The sequence below is a fragment of the Pipistrellus hanaki genome (assembly GCF_964339955.1).
Source record: "Pipistrellus hanaki genome assembly, chromosome: X".
Classification (NCBI taxonomy): Eukaryota; Metazoa; Chordata; class Mammalia; order Chiroptera; family Vespertilionidae; genus Pipistrellus; species Pipistrellus hanaki.
In genome coordinates, this window is record NC_140524.1 from 26,530,596 (window position 1) to 26,551,878 (window position 21,283).

At 42.5% G+C, this 21,283-nt stretch overlaps 1 protein-coding gene across 3 annotated transcripts in view; it reads right to left on the bottom strand.

Moving 5' to 3' along the window:
- SLC25A14 (solute carrier family 25 member 14) overlaps positions 1–4,817 on the bottom strand; it is a gene marked incomplete at its 5' end in the record, with an annotated part of 33,686 nt that extends 28,869 nt beyond the window's left edge. Inside the window, 2 exons of one of the 3 annotated variants that reach the window (XM_084870167.1) lie at positions 4,309–4,555; positions 4,686–4,772. In XM_084870167.1, the coding sequence (XP_084726293.1) occupies positions 4,309–4,383 (75 nt within the window). Of the gene's footprint in view, positions 1–4,308; positions 4,556–4,685 lie in introns of all 3 variants that reach the window. The other 2 variants (XM_084870168.1, XM_084870166.1) reach the window with 2 other exon arrangements.
- Positions 4,818–21,283: the final 16,466 nt, after the last annotated feature.

Here is a 21,283-nt window from a genome sequence, read left to right on the forward strand (position 1 = left end):
CTGCCCTCTAGATCAGTGATTTTCAAATTTTAATGTGCACCAAAATCATCTAGAAGGTGGATTTAAAAATAGATTGTTGGGTCTCACCCTCAGGGTTTCTGATTGGTGGTCTGGGTCTGGACTATTTGCAAGCTTCCAAATAATGCTGATAATGCTGATGCTTCCACACGTTAAGAACTACTGCTCTTGGCATCACCTACTAAATCCTAGACCAGTTGAAAATAATCTCCTTTCTTAAGTTGGACTCTCCGGTTTCTTTAAATATTCCTTTTTCAGAATTTCACAGATGTATATTATTGAGTTTCAAAAGCAACTTCAAGTAGTTTATGGTCAGGAATGAAGACTCTGAAATCAGACTGCCTAGGTTCAAATCCTGACAACACCACGTACTAGTTCTATGATCTTGGGCAAGTTATTTAACCACCCTATCCCTGGGTTTTCTGAACTATAAAATGGGGATAATAATAAATACTATATTATAGGGTTTTGTGAAAATTAAATAATATAATGTATAACACCTAAAAAAGCACTTGGTAGCTAGTTCAACAACTATTAGCTTTTATCATTACCTTTTGAAAAGTTAAGTACTCCAATATACTTAACAAAATATAATATTTTCACAGATACTACTTGCTGTCTACTTCCCCCATTTTCAATCTGGGGTTAGCACTATTGATTTGCAGTCGCTTTTTAAGTGGAGGCAAGATTTTGCTTTGTTTCCACATAAGGAATTCTCTGTAACTAAGCACAGGACAATTTTCCAGAGAGGATAGTAAACTGCAGACAAATGTTTTAGTTAGAGATGACAAAACTAATTATAGAAATTTTCTTTCAAGCCTAGTGTCACCAGCCAGTTCATCTGACATAAGAGTCTCAAATAGCTCTTTTGGAGGAAAGTTGTTGGAAAGAATTCTAAAGAGCAAAGAAGGAATAAGTACTTCACATAACTGCAGCATAAAATTAGTCTTGCGTATTAAATGCTATCTTATCAATATTTTCAGCTTTGCCCACATTTTAATATTACAATTGTTAGCAAAGTGTGACACATACAGTGAGAGGGTAGGCACAGAAAAGCAAGAACCATGGCATATCTCCCTCTTTGAGTCTATTGGGGGAAATGCCCTCTTATAGACCAATTATAGACCCCTAATACATCCAAACGTTTCAAATGGCTGCTATGCTTCTCTCCAAAGCTTTATCTTTACAGATTCTTTGAATCTTCTCATTATAAGATAAAGCCTCTATCAGAATTTTACTACCTGCTATCTAGCCCTTTCATAAGGAAGATATGTTTAGGGTTCAGGGTTCAATAATAATTCAGTGAAAGGCAGGGGGCAGAACCAGAGCAGAGCAAAAAGACCAGTAACTGAATCTTAGGTCAGTTGCTCAATAGTTCCTTAATGAAGTTTTCACAATTCTGAGGTGAAATGAACAAAACAAGGGCAACTAGTGCTTTCTGTCAGTCCAATATATTTAATTAAAGGATTATTAGGAAATCATGTTCTTCCACAGTACCTGGGACATTTTTTAACATCACTTCTCTTGTATGAGATAATAACAGTAGTTGGTAGTTAATTTTGCTTAATGCCGTAACAAAATAAGCCTGGCAACCCTAATTTGTGCCTCCTCCTCACACTTTCATTTAAATTTTATTGGTCTATGAAATCCAAAAGTCTGGGAACCACTGGCCAAATTAACAATGCTACCACTCCTACCTCCTCTCTCCCATCTGATAGTAAAATCCCTTTTCTCCTTCTAATGTTAGAAAAGAATCTTGCTATGAAGAAGTCCTGTATTATGTTTAATTATGTCTTATTTTAGATATCTCTTCCTCCTACTGAGCCAAAAGTCTGCCTTCCTGTAGTTTTCAGCATTTTTGGAGATAATATTGGACAAATATAGTCTTTTCCCCTAGGGAAGTCCTTCCAATAATAAAGACATATCTCTTCTACATCTTATCTCTTTCAGGCTACATAACCACAACTATTTTCATTATTATACTTCAATTATTATAGCTGAAAATTGCAGTTGCTTTTGTGGGGGCCACATCACACTAATGAATCATTAAAATGTCAGCTCAAGCCTCCGATTCTTTTAAAGCTATTAACGAGAATGCATGCTATGTCATACCTATTCTACAGTTGTGCAATGTATTCTGAATCTTAATTTTTCCCTCCTATATCTTAATCTCAAGTATACAAATAATGGCTAGGATGAGACTGTTCTTCTAGTTGCCCATGTTATTTTTCTCCCTTAACTAGGTAAGATCCCTTAAGGCAGAAACCATGTCTCACAGCACTTTACATAACCCCTACAAAAGCTTGCACAGAATTGGGTACACATCCATTAAATACATGGTTGGCTCCAGTGTGATGTGCTTTATCTATATATGCAGCCTATATGTAAAAGATTACAGGAAAAATCATGAAAATTAAATTGCTGGGCCTGACCAATACTACATACTGGGTATAGGTCCTCAGAGATTCTCTGCCTATTAATTCTCTTCCCTTGCTTTTGTTGGAAAGAATTACTTGTGTAAAATACCCACAGCATCTAACAATGCTTTTGGCTTGTGGGGGCTATCCCCAGATATGGGTAAATGGAGAAAGTCATATCTGAGTTAAACTAAAAATAGAGTCCCTTATATATTTTTATTGTATAAAGAAACCAATGAAAAATGTCTTCAAAATGCACACATGAAAAAAAATGCATACATGTATTCTGAAGTTTGATTAAGGAAAATCTGATATACTAAAGAGTGAAAAGAATGTCCTAAAATACAAGTTACATAGCCCTGCACTGCTCCAAAGATCTGATGAGAAAAATCTGTGTGCCTTCCTTGCTTTCTCTTTTAAGAAAGAGTAGGCATCCAATTCTTAGCTTCAGGAGGTAATAATGGAGAGTCAAGCAAATATTTATTGAAGGGACATTAAATGCCCAAACCTGCAATGTGCTCTGGTCTAAATTTGGTGTGTTTTTTTTTGTTTGTTTGTTTGTTTTTTTAAAAAAAAGGACAAAATCTGGGGCAGGTTTGGCTCAATGGGGACTGAAGGGTCCCGGGTTCAATTCCTGTCAAGGGCATGTACCTTGGTTGCGGGCATATCCCCAGTAGGGGGTGTGCAAGAGGCAGCTGATCGATGACTCTCTCTCATCGATGTTTCTAACTCTCTATCTCTCTCCCTTCCTCTCTGTACAAAATCAATAAAATATATTTTTTTAAAAAAGAATATGTATGTCCTAGATGATTATATTAAATAATTTCAAAAAAAATAAAAAAATAAAATAAAATAAGAACAAATGTTCTAACACCATGACAATATTTATCATTTAACCTATATTTCCTGGATAATCAAGGAGAATAAGGTGGTGATAAAAGTTCTATAAAACACAGTGCTTACCTTTCAATAATTTATAATCTGGTAGAAGAAATCAGAGTAGTTCATTAAAGAAAAGTTAAGTGCTAAACTATATAATGCAAACTATAAGAGCAAGATAAGCATGGAAAAGGAGACAATCAGCATGGGCCTACATAATTTGAAAAGGCTGGTGGAAGTGAGAGAATTTAAAATGGGCCTTGACACAAAGCAGGATAGGTATAGGTAAGGTAGAAGACAGGGGGAGGAGAGCAGGATGAACAGAGACACAAATGCGGGGGAAAGCACAGCACATGGAAGCAGGCATCAGCATGGTTTGCTCTGAGAAGAATGCAACCTAAATGGAACAGAAAATTCCCTTACGTCATTGAAATAATATTAATCAAGAATTACAAGGAACAGGTCATGTTGAAAGACTTGAAATCAAAGTATGTGGTGGGGTATATGAGGGATACTGTAAAATTTTAAACAGGGAAGTAATTTGACGAAATCCACATTTTAGTTAGCCTACCAGGACTGCAGCAAAGTGATTACAAATGGGAGAGCCAGGGAAACTAGCTTAAGATGGTATGAAGTAAAGGAGACAAGGTATTTGCTGGCAGTGAGGTTAGAGATAAATTCCTAAAATGGAGACACAAAGGAACTTGATGATATAGGGAAAGAAGATGAGAGAGGAGTTCATGGTAACTCTAAGCACTCCTAGCCTGGAAAAACCAAGAAAACACTAATAGCAAATTACAAATGTCCCTGCTATTACCTTGTCTGAGAATATAATTCCTGTTGCTAAAGGCTGTCATCGCAATTAAGTTATCTGAACTGCATTTTAATAGATGCCTTCAATGCCTTGACCTCAAGGAGTGGAAGGGGTAGAAATCGAAGGGGAGCAACTTTCAACAGCACCCCTCACACTAATACAATGGAGGTGTTTGCTTACTCCGCTTACAATCACGGCCGCCGTTGCAAACTTCACCCTTAGAAAAATTAGGATTATTCCAGGAAAGATACCCATTCACCCTCTGGGTAGCAGGATCTTGCCAGTTCCTCAGCTGTCAGAGCGAGTTCGTGAAGAGAAGGGAGGCGCCTGAAGGAGGCGGCCTCCCAGGGGGGTCGAGGAAGCAGGGTTCAATCGAAGAAGGAAAACCAACGATGCCAGAAGAGTGAAAGACAGGGAAGGGACTCAGCTGAGGGGAGAGAGAGACCAAAGGACTGTTAAGCCCCTCCCAGGCCGGGAACCAGGCCAGCCCGGCCCCGCGCGGCCTGGCGCGGCCCAGCCCCGCTCCCCAGCCTGGAAACCCAGAAGCTCCCCCTCACCTGCTCGGGTTCATCTGACGACTGGGAAGCCGAGGCTCCCACAGTCGGAAACGCCACTGCAGAGCCAACCCGGAAGCATTGAAACCAACGGAAGTAACCAAGCTGTTGCCCTGGTAACGGTGGCGCGGGCATCCCAACTCCGCCCCCTTCAATCCTTAAAAAGAAGGTGCAAAATGAGAGGCGAAAACAACAGGGGTCTTAATGGGGGAGGGGAGTCGACAGGCTGCAAGTGTAAAGGCCCAAAAGGGCAACCTGACTTTCGGGAGGGGTCGGGAAAGGGTAGGAAAGCCTGAGAAATCAGCAGCTTCTGCAGTCAGCACGCTTTTCCATGACAGCAGACATATTTCCTCTTCATCACATTATTACCCACTTCCAGCGAAAGAGGCCCAGGAAAGGAGGGGGTTGGAAAAAAACCTCTGGCCCGCTAAGGGTTGGGCAAACGGGGGGGGGGGGGGGGGGGGGCGGGATTGCGGAGTGAAAGGGCGGGGCGCCTGTGCAAAGATCACAAAAAAGGAGGGAAAGTGAGGGAGCAGGACAAAGGGCTTAAAACCAGTGGGAAAATGAGGCAAAGGGGATGAGTGGTATTTCACAAAATGCCTGAACTCCGGGGGAAAAAAAAGATCAAGTAAATAAACCTCAACACCCACTAGGGCCCAGGCATTCAGGACTGAAGAATTAGACGCAGGCCCTGTATATAATGCATATGGTTGAGAAAGAGCAAGTTGCAAACAGAAGAGAACGGTTTAGCTAAACTTTAGCTCAGTGGATAGAGAGACGGTCTGCGGACTGAGGGGTCCCAGGTTCAATTTTGGTCAGGGGCATGTACATTGGTTGCAGGCATATCCCTGGTGGGAGGTGTGCAGGAGGCAGTTGGTCGATGTTTCTCTCTCATCTATCCCTGGCTCTCTATCCCTCTTCAGAAACATCGATGAGAAAGAAACATCGACCAACATGATTTTCTTCCTCTCTGTAAAAAATCAATAAAATATATTTTAAAAAATAAATAAATAAAAATAAAACTGTAATACACACCCACCAGCATGGCCAAAGTTAAAAGCACTCACAATACAAGGGGTTTGGTAGCATCTCATACACTGGGTGGGTATATTAGTTTTCTATTGCTATGTAAAAATCATTGCTATAAATTTATCAGCTTAAAACACCAGGGATTTACTGCCTCCAGTTTATGCAGGTCAGGAATGCGAGCATGACTTAACTAGGTCTCAGAAGGATGCATTCTAGATGTCAGCCAGCCTGTTTTTTCTTGGAACTGAACTGGGAAATAATTCACTCCAAGCTCACTCTGTTTTTGCAGAATTCACTTCCTTGCAGCTGCAGCATGGAGAGCTTCAGTTTCTTGCTGGCTGTTGGCCAGAGGCCACTCTCAGCTCTTGAGGCTGTTCCCAGTTTCCTGCAACATGGGCCTCTCCATAGGCAGTTCCCTTTTTTCTTCCAGATTAGCAGGAGAGAAAGAATGCCTCATATGTAATTTTTTGTTTTGTTTTTTAAAAGTAATGCCTATTTGGTTTTTTTGTTTGTTTGTTTGTTTGTTTTTAAATATATTTTATTGGGTTTTTTACAGAGAGGAGGGGAGAGAGATAGTTAGAAACATCGATGAGAGAGAAGCATCGATCAGCTGCCTCCTGCACACCCCACACTGGGGATGTGCCCGCAACTAAGGTACATGCCCTTGACCAGAATCAAACCTGGAACCTTTTAGTCCGCAGGCTGATGCTCTATCCACTGAGCCAAACCAGTATCTGACTGATATTGGCTCAATGGTCATTTTCAGTAACAAAGACCCAGGTATCAGTATCAGGGCAGATTACTTTTAAGTAATTAGAAAATTTTAAGGCCTCATACCAGTGCAAAGATTCTACCTTACACACACACACACACACACACACACACACACACACATATTCTACCTCACCTCAGTGGTAGAAGTAGAGGAAAATCCTAGGGAAAAGAGGAAGTATGTAATCTGAGCTGAGGGATTCATGTATGTTTTCAAGAGTAACAGAGAGCCAACTTTTCACCCTTCCTATAACAATCAGTGGAAGAAATAGCCATCTGCCAAAATCCTGAGTCATGGTGACTCCTATGAGGAACTGACTGGTGGAATTACTCTTATTTATTACAGCCTGTAATTTTTTATTTTATACTTTCTTCTCATCAGAAGGTTGAGGCTCCCGGGCATATTTCTACAACATACAACTAATAAAGTAGGCATTCAAACAATGGGGACAAAAATAAAAACCACTTGACATTACAACAGAAAAAAATTGTATGCTGATAATGCATCTTTGCATGTGTCATTTTTAATGATTTTAAGACATTTTATTATTCATACCGGTGGATTTTCTACAATAGCTGTCTACTTGAAACTAAAGAGAACAATATAATACAAAAACTTATTTTAATAATAATCAAACATTTTCGTTCATGGCATGTCAATCATCATTGAATTAAAATCTAAGGTCAGCCCTAGCCAGTTTGGCTCAGTGGATAGAGCATCAGCCTATGGACTGAAGGGTCCAGGGTTTGATTCTGGTCAAGAGTATGTACTGCAGCTGCAGGCTCCTCCTTGGCCTGGGTCCTGGTCAGGGCTGGTGCAGGAGGCAACCAATCAATGTGTTACTCTCACATAGATATTTCTCTCTGTCATTCCCTCTGTATTTCACTCTCTCTAAAAATCAATAGAAAAATATCCTCAGATTATATATATATATATATATATATATATATATATATATATATGTATGTATGTATATGTATATATATTAGAGGCCCGATGCACAAAATTCGTGCAAGGCCCGATGCACAAAATTCTCCTGGCTGGCAGCACAGGCTTCCCTTCAGTACTGGCTTCCCTCCCCTAGAGGCCTATACTAGAGGACTGGTGCATGAAAATTCATGCACTGAAGTGGGGGGTCCCTCAGGCTGGCCTGCCCTCTCTCACAGTCTGGGAGCCCTTAAGGGCGGGAGGTGACCCGGTAATCAGGGAAAAGCGATGCCCTTATCACAACTCTGCTGCTGCCACTGCCAGCAGTGCAAGCCTCAGCCGGCCCTAGTTACCTGAGCCTTGGGCGACCCTGGGAGCTGGGAAACTGCCATCCAAGGCTTTCCTGTGCCTTGGACCAGCCCTGGGTGGCTGGAGGACTGAGGGGACTGAGGAACTCCTGAGGCAGGCATGTGGAGCTGCTGGACCCACCTGGGGGAGGGCCTGGCCATGCTGCACACCTGCTGCCCCGGCAGGGCTGAGGGGACTGGGTGCCACTATCTTGTGGCTGTGGGTGCCACCATCTTTGAGGGCGTGTCAGTCAATTAGCATATTCCCTCCTTATTGGCTGTGGGCACCACCATCTTTGTGAGGGTGTGATGGTCAATTAGCACATTTCCTCTTTATTAGATAGGATATGTTCATACACCAATATTCATAACAATATTACTCACAATAACCCAAAATGGAAACACCCAAATATCCAACAACTGGTAAATAGCTAAACAAAATGCAATATGCCCACACATAAAGCCAAAAAAAGAGAATAAAGTACTGGAGTGCTATCACATGGATGAACCTTGAAAACATTATGTTAAAGAAAGAAGCCAGTCCTAGCCACTTTGGCTCAGTGGATAGAGTGTCGGCCTGCTGATTAAGGGCACATGCCTGGATTGCGGGCTTGATCTCCAGTAGGGGGCATGCAGGAGGCAGCCAATCAATGATTCTCATTATTGATGTTTCTATCTCTCTATTCCTTCCTCTCTAAAATCAATAAAAATTTATTTTTTAAAAAGGTTATCACTGACAATCTCTAGAAAAAAAAAAAGAAAAGAAAAAGAATTTAGGCACAAAGTCCACATTTTTATGGTTATCTATAAGAGCCTAAGTGGGCTGAAACTGGTTTGGCTCAGTGGATAGAGCATCGTCTGCGGAATAAAAGGTCCCAGGTTCGATTCCGGTCAAGGGCATGTACATTGGTTGCGGGCACATCCCCGGTTGGGGGTGTTCAGGAGGCAGCTGGTCGATGTATCTCTCATAGGTGTTTCTGGCTCTCTATCCTTCTCCCTTCCTCTCTGTGAAAAGTCAATAAAAATATATTCTTAAAAAAAAAAAAAAAAAAAAAAGCCTAAGCGGCCAAATGACTGAACTACCTGTTACAGGTCACTGTGATGTGCACTGACCACCAGGGGGCAGAAGCTCAATGCAGGAGCTGCCTCCTGGTGGTCAGTGCACTCCCCCAGTGGGAAAGCCTCTCAGCTGACCCCATGGGATCCTCTCCCACCTCCATGACAGCACTCCTGAGTAGCAGGCATAGCAGGGCCGGTTTGAACTGGAGCAGAGGCTCAGGCACCTGCTGCTTTGCGGGCTACTACATCCCTCAGGGGATGTTGGACTGGCCTGCGGGGATCAGGCTGAAACCGGCAGTCCAGCATCCCCTGAGGGGTCCTGGATTGTGAGAGGGCTCAGGTCAGGCTGAGGAACCTAACTGGTGAATGAACCCATGCATCAGGCCTCCAGTATTTATATAAAATCTCAATCATAAGCAAATGGACAGAGGCAGCAAGTGGATTATGTTTGATTAGTGCCGAGAGGTGTTAGTGTTAAGATGGCAATACTCACCCAAATTGACCTATGGATTGAGTATAAGACCAGCTAAAATACCATGTGCTTATTTTATTTTTATTTATTTATTTTTTATTTTTGGCATGAATGTATGAACTGATCATAAAATTCATATGGACTTGCAAAGGTAAAACAAATTTGAAAAAGAAGAAAAATATAGGACTCCTATTTCTACATTTCAAAACATACTGTTGCCAAGACTGGTTTGGCTCAGCCTATGGACTGAAAGGTTCCGGGTTCTATTCTGGTCAAGGGCATGTACCTTGGTTGTGGGCACATCCCCGGTAGGGGGTGTGCAAGAAGCAGCTGATCCATGATTCTCTCTCATCGATGTTTCTAACTCTCTATCCTTCTCTCTTCCTCACTGTAAAAAATCAATAAAATATATTTTAAAAAATAGTAATCACATAAAAAAAACATACTGTAAAGCTACAGGTAATCAAAAGAATATGGTCCTACCATAAGGCTAGAAATATAGACAAGTGAAAAGAATGAGTCCAAAAGTAAGCCCATCCTATCTAATAAAAGGGTAATATGCAAATTAACCATCACTCCGTCACAAAGATGGCAGTGCCCATAGCCACAAGTTGGTGGTACCCAGTCCCCTCAGCCCTGCTGGAGTCCCCCAGTCCTGAGGGGGCTGCCACTGAGAGCAGGCAGAGTGAGCAGTGTGGTGGAATGCTTGCTTCATCACCATGGCAATGAGACAAGTGTTCCACCCTGGCTGTGGATGTGGAGTGTTTCGCCCTGGGCAGCATGCACACCAGTGGAGCAGCCAGGGCCATGGAGGGCCTGTAGGCTGCAGAGAGCCTCTGGGCAATGGGTGCAGAGTGGCCAGGCCCCCAGAGAGCTACTGGAGCATGGATTCATTAACAGGGCTACTAGTACAACTATAATCAAATAATTTTTGACAAGAGTGCTACACCCTTTCAATAGGGAAAGCAGGGATGATTCTGGGACAAATGGATATTCACATACAAATAAATGATTTTGTCCCCTATCTCATACTGGGTCAGAAGAGTAGTACACATAAGGAACTATTTGACATTGAAATTGAGACTCAAGAGAACTGTTGGTTAAGAAAGGAACTCACTACAGACTGATTCATTTGCCTCTCAGCATAACAATTATTGCTTGTCGCAGTTTAGGTTCTTACAAAGGTATTTCTTGGATCACATGATTTCACACATCTAGAGGAAATAATCAACAGCATAAACTGATGAACAAAAACAGACCCAGAGAAAGAGGAGCAGCGATCAGACTCTCAAACCTCAGAGGGAAAGTAGAGGAGGGTGGGGGTAAGGGGAAGAGATCAACCAAAGGACTTGTGTGCATGCATGTGGGCCTAGCCAGTGGCCATGGACAACAGGGGGGTGGGGGCATATATAGGGAGGGGGTTGGGATGGGAATGGGGGATAAGGACAATTATGTGAGACTGTAATCAATAAAATAAATTAATTAATTTTAAAAAAAGAAGCTAGGAAAATTCCTGGGCAAGTGGAATGGGGAAAGTGAGACAAGAAAATTAAGGCCAAACACTTTGAACAATTTATAGCCAGCTAAGGAATTGCAAGACCTTATCTTCCTAGCCAAAGGACACTGAAAGCAAATGGTTTATACCTCTCCTCCCTAACCAGAAAATACATAGTTTAAATCACCCTGGTCAGGGAGTTAGAGGAAAGAGTTCCAATTAATGCCATTTGTGCCAGCTAAACCCAAGGATAGATGAAGTCAGGGGGAAAAATAACAAAAACCTGACTAATGCTAGACAGATCCAAGATAAAAGTAAAACCAAAAAGCACACCAAAGAATAATCTCAAACTCCTCTATATGCCCATTTTGATGCATCAGCATATTAAAAACCTACCTGGAAAGCTAATGGAATATTCTACTAAAACCCTTCCCTAAGATTCTCACCCCACAGAAGAAAAAGTAAAACCCTCAAGACAAAGACCAGGTTCAGGCTTGCTCTAGAGCAGTGTTTCCCAAACTTTTTTTTTTTTAAATATATTTTTATTGATTTTTATACAGAGAGAAAGGGAGAGAGATAGAGAGCTAGAAACATCGATGAGAGAGAGTCATCGATCAGCTGCCTCTTGCACACCCCCTACTGGGGCTATGCCCGCAACCAAGGTACATGCCCTTGACCGGAATCGAACCCGGGACCCTTCAGTCCCCAAGCCGACGCTCTATCCATTGAGCCAAACCGGTCCCGGCTGTTTCCCAAACTTTTGACATATTTGTACCCCTTCTATAATTTTTGTAATGCTGAATACCCCTCATACCCATGAGAACGTAGAATTAGGCACAACTAAGCACGGTGCAGTGCATATCCCCACCAAACTCTGGTGCAACGCGTACCCCCACCAAACTCTTCCCGTACCCGTGGGAGTACGCGTACCACACTATGGGAAACACTGCTCTAGAGCATGCAATGCCATTTCTTGGTTGAGAGCACATAACCAGTAGAGAGTGTGCAGGAGGCAGCTGATCGATATTTCTCTCTCATCAATGTTTCTAGCTCTCTATCCCTCTCCCTTACTCTCTGTGAAAATCAATAATATATGTATATTTTTTAAAAAACTTGTAATATCCTTATAATAAAATATATGTATAAATATTTGACTTTGGATTATTCACATTTCTTAAATATGACACCAAAAATGCAATTTTGTCTTCAGAAAGAACAATTTGGAGAATGCAGCCTTCCCAATTTCAAAGGAACTTTTTACTTCCTCCTAAACTTAAACTCTAAGGTTCCTCAGGAGACTTGAAACCGGGGGAGTAACAGGAAGCAGCAGCTCTCCAGGACTTAGCCCCTGATCCTGTCTTCGAGGCCCCCTTTTTCTCTGACTTTCCAGTGAGCTAACAGCAGCCCCTTCTTGGCCCACTTCTTTCCTGTACCATTTCTAGGAAGCCAAAGCAGAGCACCGCCTAGGTTCTCTCCTGTGACTTCTTCTACCTTAATTCCTGCCTTTGTTTCACTGTCCCCACCTTTGATAAATGTACTCTCAAAGTCATCTGGACTTGTGTTATGAATCTTTCCTACACAAACTCAAGAGCCCACACACTATAGACAGGCCTAAGGCAGGCCTGTTCCAGGCCAGACCTTATCTGGTAACATTACTATATACAAAAATTAACTCCAAATGAATAAAAAGCCTAATTTTAAAAATTAAAACTGTAGCCAAAGCCGCTTTGGCTCAGTGGTAGAGCGTTGGTCTGCGGACTGAAAGGTCCCAGGTTCGATTCCGGTCAAGGGCATGTACCTTGGTTGCGGGCACATCCCCGGTAGGGGGTGTGCAAGAGGCAGCTGGTCGATGTTTCTCTCTCATCGACGTTTCTAGCTCTCTATCTCTCCCTTTCTCTCTGTTAAAAATCAATAAAATATATTTAAAAAAAAAAAAAAAAACTGTAATATCGCCCTGATTGGTTTGGCTTAGTGCAGTGATCAGCGAACACATTAGTCAACAGAGCCAAATATCAACAGTACAACAATCAAAATTTCTTTTAAGAACCAAATTTTTTAAACTTAAACTTCTTCTAATGCCACTTCTTCAAAATAGACTCACCCAGGCCATGGTATTTTGTGGAAGAGCCACACTCAAGGGGCCAAAGAGCAACATGTGGCTCGAGAGCCACAGTTTGCCGACCACGGGCTAAGTGGCTAGAGCTTCGGCCTGAGGACTGAAGGGTTCCGAGTTCGATTCTGGTCAAGGGCATGTACCTTGGTTGAGGGCACATTGCCAATAGAGAGTGTGCAGCAGGCAGCTGATCGATGTTTCTCTCTCATCAATGTTTCTAGCTCTCTATCCCTCTCCCTTCCTCTCTGTGAAAATCAATAATATATATATATATATATATATATATATATATATATATATTTAAAAACCTGTAATATCCTTATAATAAAATATATGTATATTTGACTTTGGATTATTCACATTTCTTAAACATGGCACCAAAAATGCAATTTTGTCTTCAGAAAGAACAATGAAGAAGAATGCAGCCTTCGCAATTTCAAAACTTACAGCAAAACTGAAGTAATTAAGACAGTGTATTTCTGTCATAAGGATAGTATCATAGAAAAGTAAAATAGAGTGTACAGAAATAAACCAATACTGAAACAGGATGAATTCAAATTCTAAGCAAGGTTACAGACAGAACTTCCTTTTTTTATTAAAGAGCCAGCCCTATGTGCACTTAGTGGTTATCTCGATGCTGGCCTTGAAAACAATGCTGTTCTATCCAATTAAGAAAATGCACCTGGCATGGTATTCAGACTGTGGGTATATCTGGTCTCTGGCCTGCAAGGTCAGACAGCTAAGTTTATCTTCATCATTCTTCAAACGGGCTAAAGCAAACTAGAAAGCAACATTTTATCTAGGAAGAACAGCAGAAAATTCCAAACAACAGTTTGTTGTAGAATGGGGGTTTTCCTTCTCAGAACCTTTAAAAATAACTACCTGCCCCTAAAGCCTCGCAGTCGTGTAGGGTCCGCCTGCGTGTGGTACTCTTGCGGCTGACCTGGCTAGTTCAATAAATCCTTGTTTGCTTTTTTAATAAATTATCAGCCTCTGGTGGTCTTATTTTGAACCCAGGGTTCGACCCCACAACATTTGGAGGCCCCCAGCGAGATACCCGAGAGGAGAGAGGGACCCCCCAGGAGCAGGAAGCTCTCCCTCCAGCAGGAGGAGAGAGGGACCCCCCAGGGGCAGGAGGCTCTCCCTCACGCAAGAGGAGAGAGGAACCCCCCCGGAAGGGGCAGGAGGCTTGTCCTCCACAGGAGGCTCTCCCTCCTTTCGGGGACCTTAGCTGGAGAAGCCGCAAGGATTTATTGAAAAAGGGAAGACCGGTCTCATAAGGTAAGGCGCCCGGGTTATGGTTGAGATCTCAAAAGGGTAAGAGTCCTTGGAGGGCTGGACGCGGCTTAACCTCCAGGCTCTGGCCGGACTCGGCCCGGGAGGACACTACGGTGTGTGTCCTCGGACCCAGGTGTCCGGACGGGTTGTCTTGTGTTTTGTCATGCTTGTGTCAGGCCTATTTGTTTTGTGTTTTGTGTCTTGTGTTTTGTGTTTTGTGTTTTGGTCTCCGTCAAAATGGGTCAAGGTCTGTCAGTGTCTCTGTGTTCCCTTCTACAGTGTTTTTTGAAAAATTTACAGGACTTCAAGAAACGGGCGGACGAATACGGCTCTGATGTTAATGCTTTTGATTTAACCACTCTTTTTCCCAGGTCAACGCCGGTCTGTAGGATAACTTTCCCCTCACAGTTCCTAGAGTATGTCTTATTTCCTTTGTCCAACATGAGTGCCATTTCTGTTTTGCTGAAACATTGTAATAATACTTGTTTACTGAAAGGGTATAAGTACAGACGTTTGTTTGATGTTTTGTTTATCTACTTGGGTATAATTATTTGTTCATATAAGTGTGAAAATCTGTAAAAAAGGAGAAAGAAACCTTTAATTTGTTTAAAGCTGAGTGCCCTGACGGCTAGCAAACCGCCCCGAGTGGCCACTGGGATTCCTTTTTCCCAGGGGTGCTTTGCTTTCTGTCAGAGGGGAATCAGCCCGCCTAACAGGATTTACGTCTATGTGTATTAATTTGAAGGTATGAAATTGTAACAATTGTGGTACAAAAAGTTAAAAGCAGAGACCAAATTCTAAAGTTAACTATTTACAAGAAGGTCGCCAAGTCTGCCCAGCAAGCTCAAAAAACTAAATGAATCTCATTTCTGCCACCACCCAGTCTTGATCAGTTTCAATTGATCAATTTAAGTTTGATGTGATTAATGATTACAGTACATTGTAAAATCTTTAAAAGATAAGGAAAATATTTTGAGGGCAGCTTGGTCCTTATATGTGTATGTCAACTCTTAAGTTATAGTTTTAAAATCAGTAATATTAATAGAAACACACGCAGAAGAGCTTTTCAAAAAGTTCAGGGAGTCTGATTGCAGTATAGGGGTCACCAGTTCCCCCACACCACCTTAGTTAGCAAGAGGCAAGCGATGAAAACGCCTTGCCTGTGTGGGAGCTCCTCCTTCACCACCTGGGACCCATGCACTCCCTGCCTCCGCCCACCTCCAGGGGTTGTTTTGAGTTAATGGAGGCGGCTTCGGGCTAGGAGAGAAATTCCTTTGTGACCCCCTGACCCCAATGAGACCCCAAACCCCCGGGTGACTGCTTGGACACTTTTCACCGTGTTCTGTTAGGGGGCTTAAAGGCGCAGTTAGAAATTCTCCCATTCCCCGTTTCAGGCCTACAGAATCTGAGATCTATATCTGTAGGAAAAATGTGGCATTTTAAATTTCAAGCGGCTTAGAGGCCTGGAAACAGGGTGCTGGGCCTGCTCCCTCCTCCCTCTACCTTTCCTAAATAGTTTAAAATAATGAAATTTGAGACATGGTTATACATTTTTGAAAAAACATAGAAAGAAGGTTTAAATGCTAATATAAAATAGTAAAAGTTTTTGTGAAGATTATACATGTAATGAGAAGGAGAAACAGGGAGAGAGAGACATGAGCAAGAGATGGGAAGGGACAGAGATTAGAGAGGGAGAGAGACAGAAGGTAAGGCCGGAAGAGACAGAGACGGTCTGAAAGAAAGGGAGACTTAGACTCCAAGGGTTTTTTAACTTAGAGGAAGAAGACTGACAGGACCGGGGCTCCTTTCAATTAAGCCCCCAAGGGTAACCTTGCAAGTAGAGGGCAAACCTATTAATTTCCTGGTGGATACTGGGGCAGTCTATTCAGTCTTGACAGAGCCGATGGGACCTCTAAGAAGATATCAGTCCAGGGAGCCACCAGACAAACTGCCTATTTTCCTTGGACATCATTTTTTCTAGAAGCTGCTCTAATTGGGTATTTTTTTCCATCTTGTCTTCTAGCTCACTGATGCGGTCCTCTGCTTTATCTAGTCTACTCTTGATGCTTTCTATTGAGTTCTTCATGGTAGTGATGTCATTTTTCATTTCTTCTTGGTTCTTCTTCAGTTCCTCTTGGTTCTTCTTCAATTCCTCTTGGTTCTTCTTCAATTCCTCATTGTTCTTCCTCATTTCTTCTTGGTTATTGTCAAATTTCTCTTCCATTCTTTTTAGCCATCCTATGATCATTATTCTGAATTCTTGCTCTGATAGGCTGCTTGCCTCTGACTCCTTTACTTCCTTTTCTGGTGATGCCTGCTTTTCTTTCATATGCGGGCTATTTCTTTGTCTCCCCATGGCCTCTCTTTTCAGGATGTCTGGTTATGTGGTGTTTCTTCTCCGTGAACGGAGTATGCAGGACTAAGTTGCTCTGGGTGGGTCAGTGAAAGGTGAGTAAATATGAAGGCCTAGAACATAGTGTCGTCAGGCAAACCGTTGGCAAACCGGTAGACGTATCCTCCGACAGAAACTGAAAATACTCTCGAGACTTATAATCTGATGGAAGCACATCTTATACAAGGCCCTGTACTCTCATCCAGGGTTTTTCTTTGTTACTGCTTCTCATGTGGTCAGGTTCAGTGTCAAGATGTCGAATGCCTAAAGAATTCAGGCAGAAGGCCGGATGGGAAGGCTGGGGGGGAAAACCAGCCGCTTTTCTGTTTTCTCTGTGGTGGCAGCAGTTGGGGTGAAGGTGTGACCTGCGGCAGGTGCGCCTCCTCCCACCCCGCGCCGCTCTGTTCCTCCCGTGCATCTCCTTGGACATCATGAAGGACTATGGACCTAGGAAGGAACACGTACTGGGGGAACGCAGCCGCTGAACTGAACCAAAGTGGAACAACGGGCCTTTGCGGAGCTAAAGAAGGCTCTCGTCTCAGCACCTGCCCTAGCCTTGCCAGATGCCAGATTCTTTCCACTCCTAATGGACTGAAAACATGCTCACGCAATAACTTGTCCATAAATGTTCATAGCAGCATTATTCTTAATAGGGAATAAGTAGAAACAACCCAGATGTCCATGAATGAGTGAATGGATAAACAAATGAGGTAAAATCAAAAAGCAAAATACTATACAGCCATAAAACGGAATGAAGTACTACTACGTGCTACCACATGGAGGAACCCTGGATACATTTTGTGCAGGGAAAGAAACTAGACACTAAGGCCACATAATATGCATCCTAATTGGTCTCCCTGCACCTAGTCTTAATTCCTAAGACTCTTTCCATTTTGAGTCTAGACCGATGAAAGTAAATCACAAAATATGCCCTTCATTTTTCTATCAAACTCTTCAATGGTGTCCTGGCCAGGTGGCTCAGTTAGTTGGAGTGTTGTCCCATACACCAAAAAGGTTGTATTTCTCTGTGCCCCTTTCTAAAATATAGCATAATGCAAAGTACTGATTACAAAAATTTAGAACATTCAACTGCCTGCAGTTACCAGAGGAGCGTGAAAACTCTTTATGTAGTAATTATACGTGTGGGTGAATCCTCTTTGAGATTTATTCAAGAGCCCTCTAGTGCTAAATCGGTTTAATAAGAAAGGCCTTAACCAGAATCTTAGAGACATAGGTAACTAAACGAGTTACTTCCACTAAAATTTATAATAGGAGTAACTTTCTCTTTCTTTCATATATATATATTGATTTCAGAGAGGAAGGGAGAGACAGAAACGTCAAGGATGAGAGAATCATTGATTGGCTGCCTTCTGCACATCTCCTACTGGGATCCAGCTGCAACCTAGGCATGTGCCCTTGACCGGAATCGAAACCAGGACCCTTCAATCTGTAGGCTGGCGCTCTATCCACTGAGCCAAACTCAGCCAGGAGTGACTTTTTCTTAATGGGAGATTCATTCTGATAAGTATTTACCCTATTGCACTTATTCTACATGAAGGCAGCATTGTTTGATATCCCCTTTAAATTTATATATCCTCAAGAATCTTTGATCCCAGTCTCTTAAACTATCTATACATTTATTCATTAATTTAACACATGATTTAGATCTAAAATCTAAAGAGATAGGAGTCTATAATGGCTAAGATTATAGAACCAAAATACCTGGGTTCAAATCCTGGCTTTATCATTTGTTCAAATCCTGGCTTTATCATTTGTGTTGTGTGACTGCAAACAAAATATTTACTATATCTGTGCCATCTGTGTACGGGGATGATAAAAACAGTACTTTCCTGATAAGGTTGTATGAAATAATTAATATTAAAGAGTACTGAGAACAGTGCTTAGTACACAATAAATGCTATATAATTTTTAGCTATGGTTTTAATTATTACTATATACCCACTGTTTCTAGAGCTAACTCTCCTGTCTTTCCTGCATTCAATTTCTTTCATTCACTAAAGTGTTCTGTGGAGGCAATTCCTCTAAAAGGCCCACTCAGAATAAATATACATTTCCTGGAATTTTGATTACTCTATCAGATGTACTACTTGACATGTGGGTTTTTTTGTTTTGTTTTGTTTTGTGTGTGTGTGTGTGTGTGTGTGTGTTGAAAAATATTTTTATTGATTTCAGAGAGTAAGGGAGAGGGAGATAGAAACATTAATGATGATAAAGAATCATTGATTAGCTGCCTCCTGTATGCCCCCTACCAGGGATCCAGCCCACAACCTACAACCCAGGCATGTGCCCCTACAAGGAATGGAACTGTGACTTCCTGGTTCATAAATCAATGCTCAACCACTGAGCAACACCAGCTGGGCTTGATATTTCTCTCTCTCTCTCTCTCTCTTTTTTTTATGGGATGAGAAACAGAACAGGGAAACTTGAGGAAGACTTTTAAGAATAAAGTAGTCAAAATCATCAAATTTCCCATGTGTGGATTCCATTCTCACCAGGCATCCCTTTTATTATATCAATAATTTGGCTTCTCATGTACATTTCCGTTGTTGTTTTGTTAACCCTCACCCAAGGATTTTTTTCCATTGGTTTTTAGAGAGAGAGGAAGGTAGGTAGAGAGGACAGAGGAGAGAGAGATTGTTTTCCTTTTGCAAGCACCCCTACCAAGGCTGGGATTGAACCTATAACCCAGGTACATATCCTTCACCAGGAATCGAACCCAAAACCCTTTACTCTCTAATCGCTGAGCTAGGGTACATTTCCCTTTGAGAAAACATTTGCTGACTAGAGTTTTCGGGTCTTCTTGACTGTTATATTTTTTTTCATGGGGAAAAAAGTAATAATAGGTTGGATCGCAGCCAGTGTGGCTTTGTGGTTGGATTCCTGGTCAGGGCACATCCCTGAGTTGTGGGCTCAATCCCCAGTAGGGGATGTGCAGGAGACATCTATTCAATGATTCTGTCTCATCATTGGTATTTTGTCTCTCTCTCCTTCTCTAAAATCAATAAAAACATACTGAAACGGAATAAATAGGATTGAAATTTTGCTTTGGTTTATACATGTTTTCTGGCCATCCCACTGAGGCATATTTTCCCCTCTCCCCTCCTAATTTTAGTTGCTTTGTGCAGGCTCTTGACACTGTATACACGGAGAGAATCTGAGATAAATTTTATTAGTCTGGGGCTCCTGGGAAATAAATGGATCTAAATAGATCTGCACTGGCTTGAAAGGAAGAGGGAATGGGCTGGGACTTTGCAGTCTCTAGGAGGGTGGGGCCGAGGTAAAGCTCCACATGATGGGCTGTAGATTTGCAATTTCCCAGTGACAACAAAGGAGAAAATTCTGGCCTTTCTTATCCGCCTGCTCAGAAGTGTGTGTGTGTGTGTGTGTGTGTGTGTGTGTGTGCGCGCGCGCGCGCGGAATGGGGGTGGGGGTGGGGGTGGGGGTGGGGGTGGGGTGGGGAACGTACCTATAAATGCTCGAAGATTTTCCAATTTTTAACTTTCCGTGTTTTTTTATTTTTATTATTTGCTGTCTTTTCTTGTAAAGCTTATTTTCAGGGTCGGTCAGTGGCGAAAAACATGGGGATAAGAAAGAAGAAACTAGCTCAAATAGAATTGGCAGGATTCTGTGATTGACTGAACTTGCATATGCATTAAGGAACTATTATGGCAAGGTTTTCAGTCTGGGTTAACTCTTGAGAGGATGGCCACTATTGCCACAAGAATTTGTGAGGTAAATTGAGAAAGGAAATTTTCTTTACCGTTCAAAACGCTTAGAAAATGTTTGTGCAAGCGGTGTCTTGGCAAATGTTTTTCTCCTAAACCTATTTTTCCCTTAGCATTTTTTTTTCATATTTTGCTCAACAGTTTTATTTATTTTTATATATCTCTATTGATTTCTGAGAGGAAGGGAGAAGGAGATAGAGATAGAAACATCAATGATGAGAGAGACTCATTGATCGGCTGCCTCCTGCAGGCCCCACGCTGGGGATAAAGCCCGAAGTCCAGGCTTGTGCCCTGACTGGAATCCAATGAGGATCCTTCAGTCCGTCCGCAGGCTGATGCTCTATCCACCAAGCCAAACCAGCTTGGGCCCTTAACATTTTCATAACTACTCTAAGACATGTATATGGCGGGAATAACGTGCAAGCAAAACCATGCGTTTAAAACAAATTCGGTAAAATTAACCTGATTTTTATGCATTTTATTCACCACGTTTAGGTCTTCACCGGTCGGCTATTATTTTATTTATTTTTTTAATGGTATCTCTAACCCTTAAGCACAGGGAGGATCCTAAAATCGTGTGCTTAGATACCTTGGGCAGCCCGAATTTTTGCCATTGCTGCTCGGATTGCACATCGGGGTCGCGGAGGAGAGGGCCTCAGCCTCCAGCACTTCGCTCTGGCTCGCCGCCTGCAGCGCGAGACCTGCAGCCCACCGCGCATGTCAAAGCGCTGCCGCCTTCGAGATTGTATAAGGCCGTGCACATACATGTACGCGCCCACCCCCTCCCCCTCCCCCTCCCTCTCCAGAGCCCTTTCGTAAAGTATCATAGAAGCCCGGATGTGCGGGGGCCCGCGCGGGGGCCGGAGAGCGGGCTGGAGCGGGAATGGCGTGGGGGCCGGAGCGGGGGCCAGCGACAGAGGAGCTGCCGCGTACCCATGAGGCAGCGCGCGTAGTTATATACCCCGCCACCG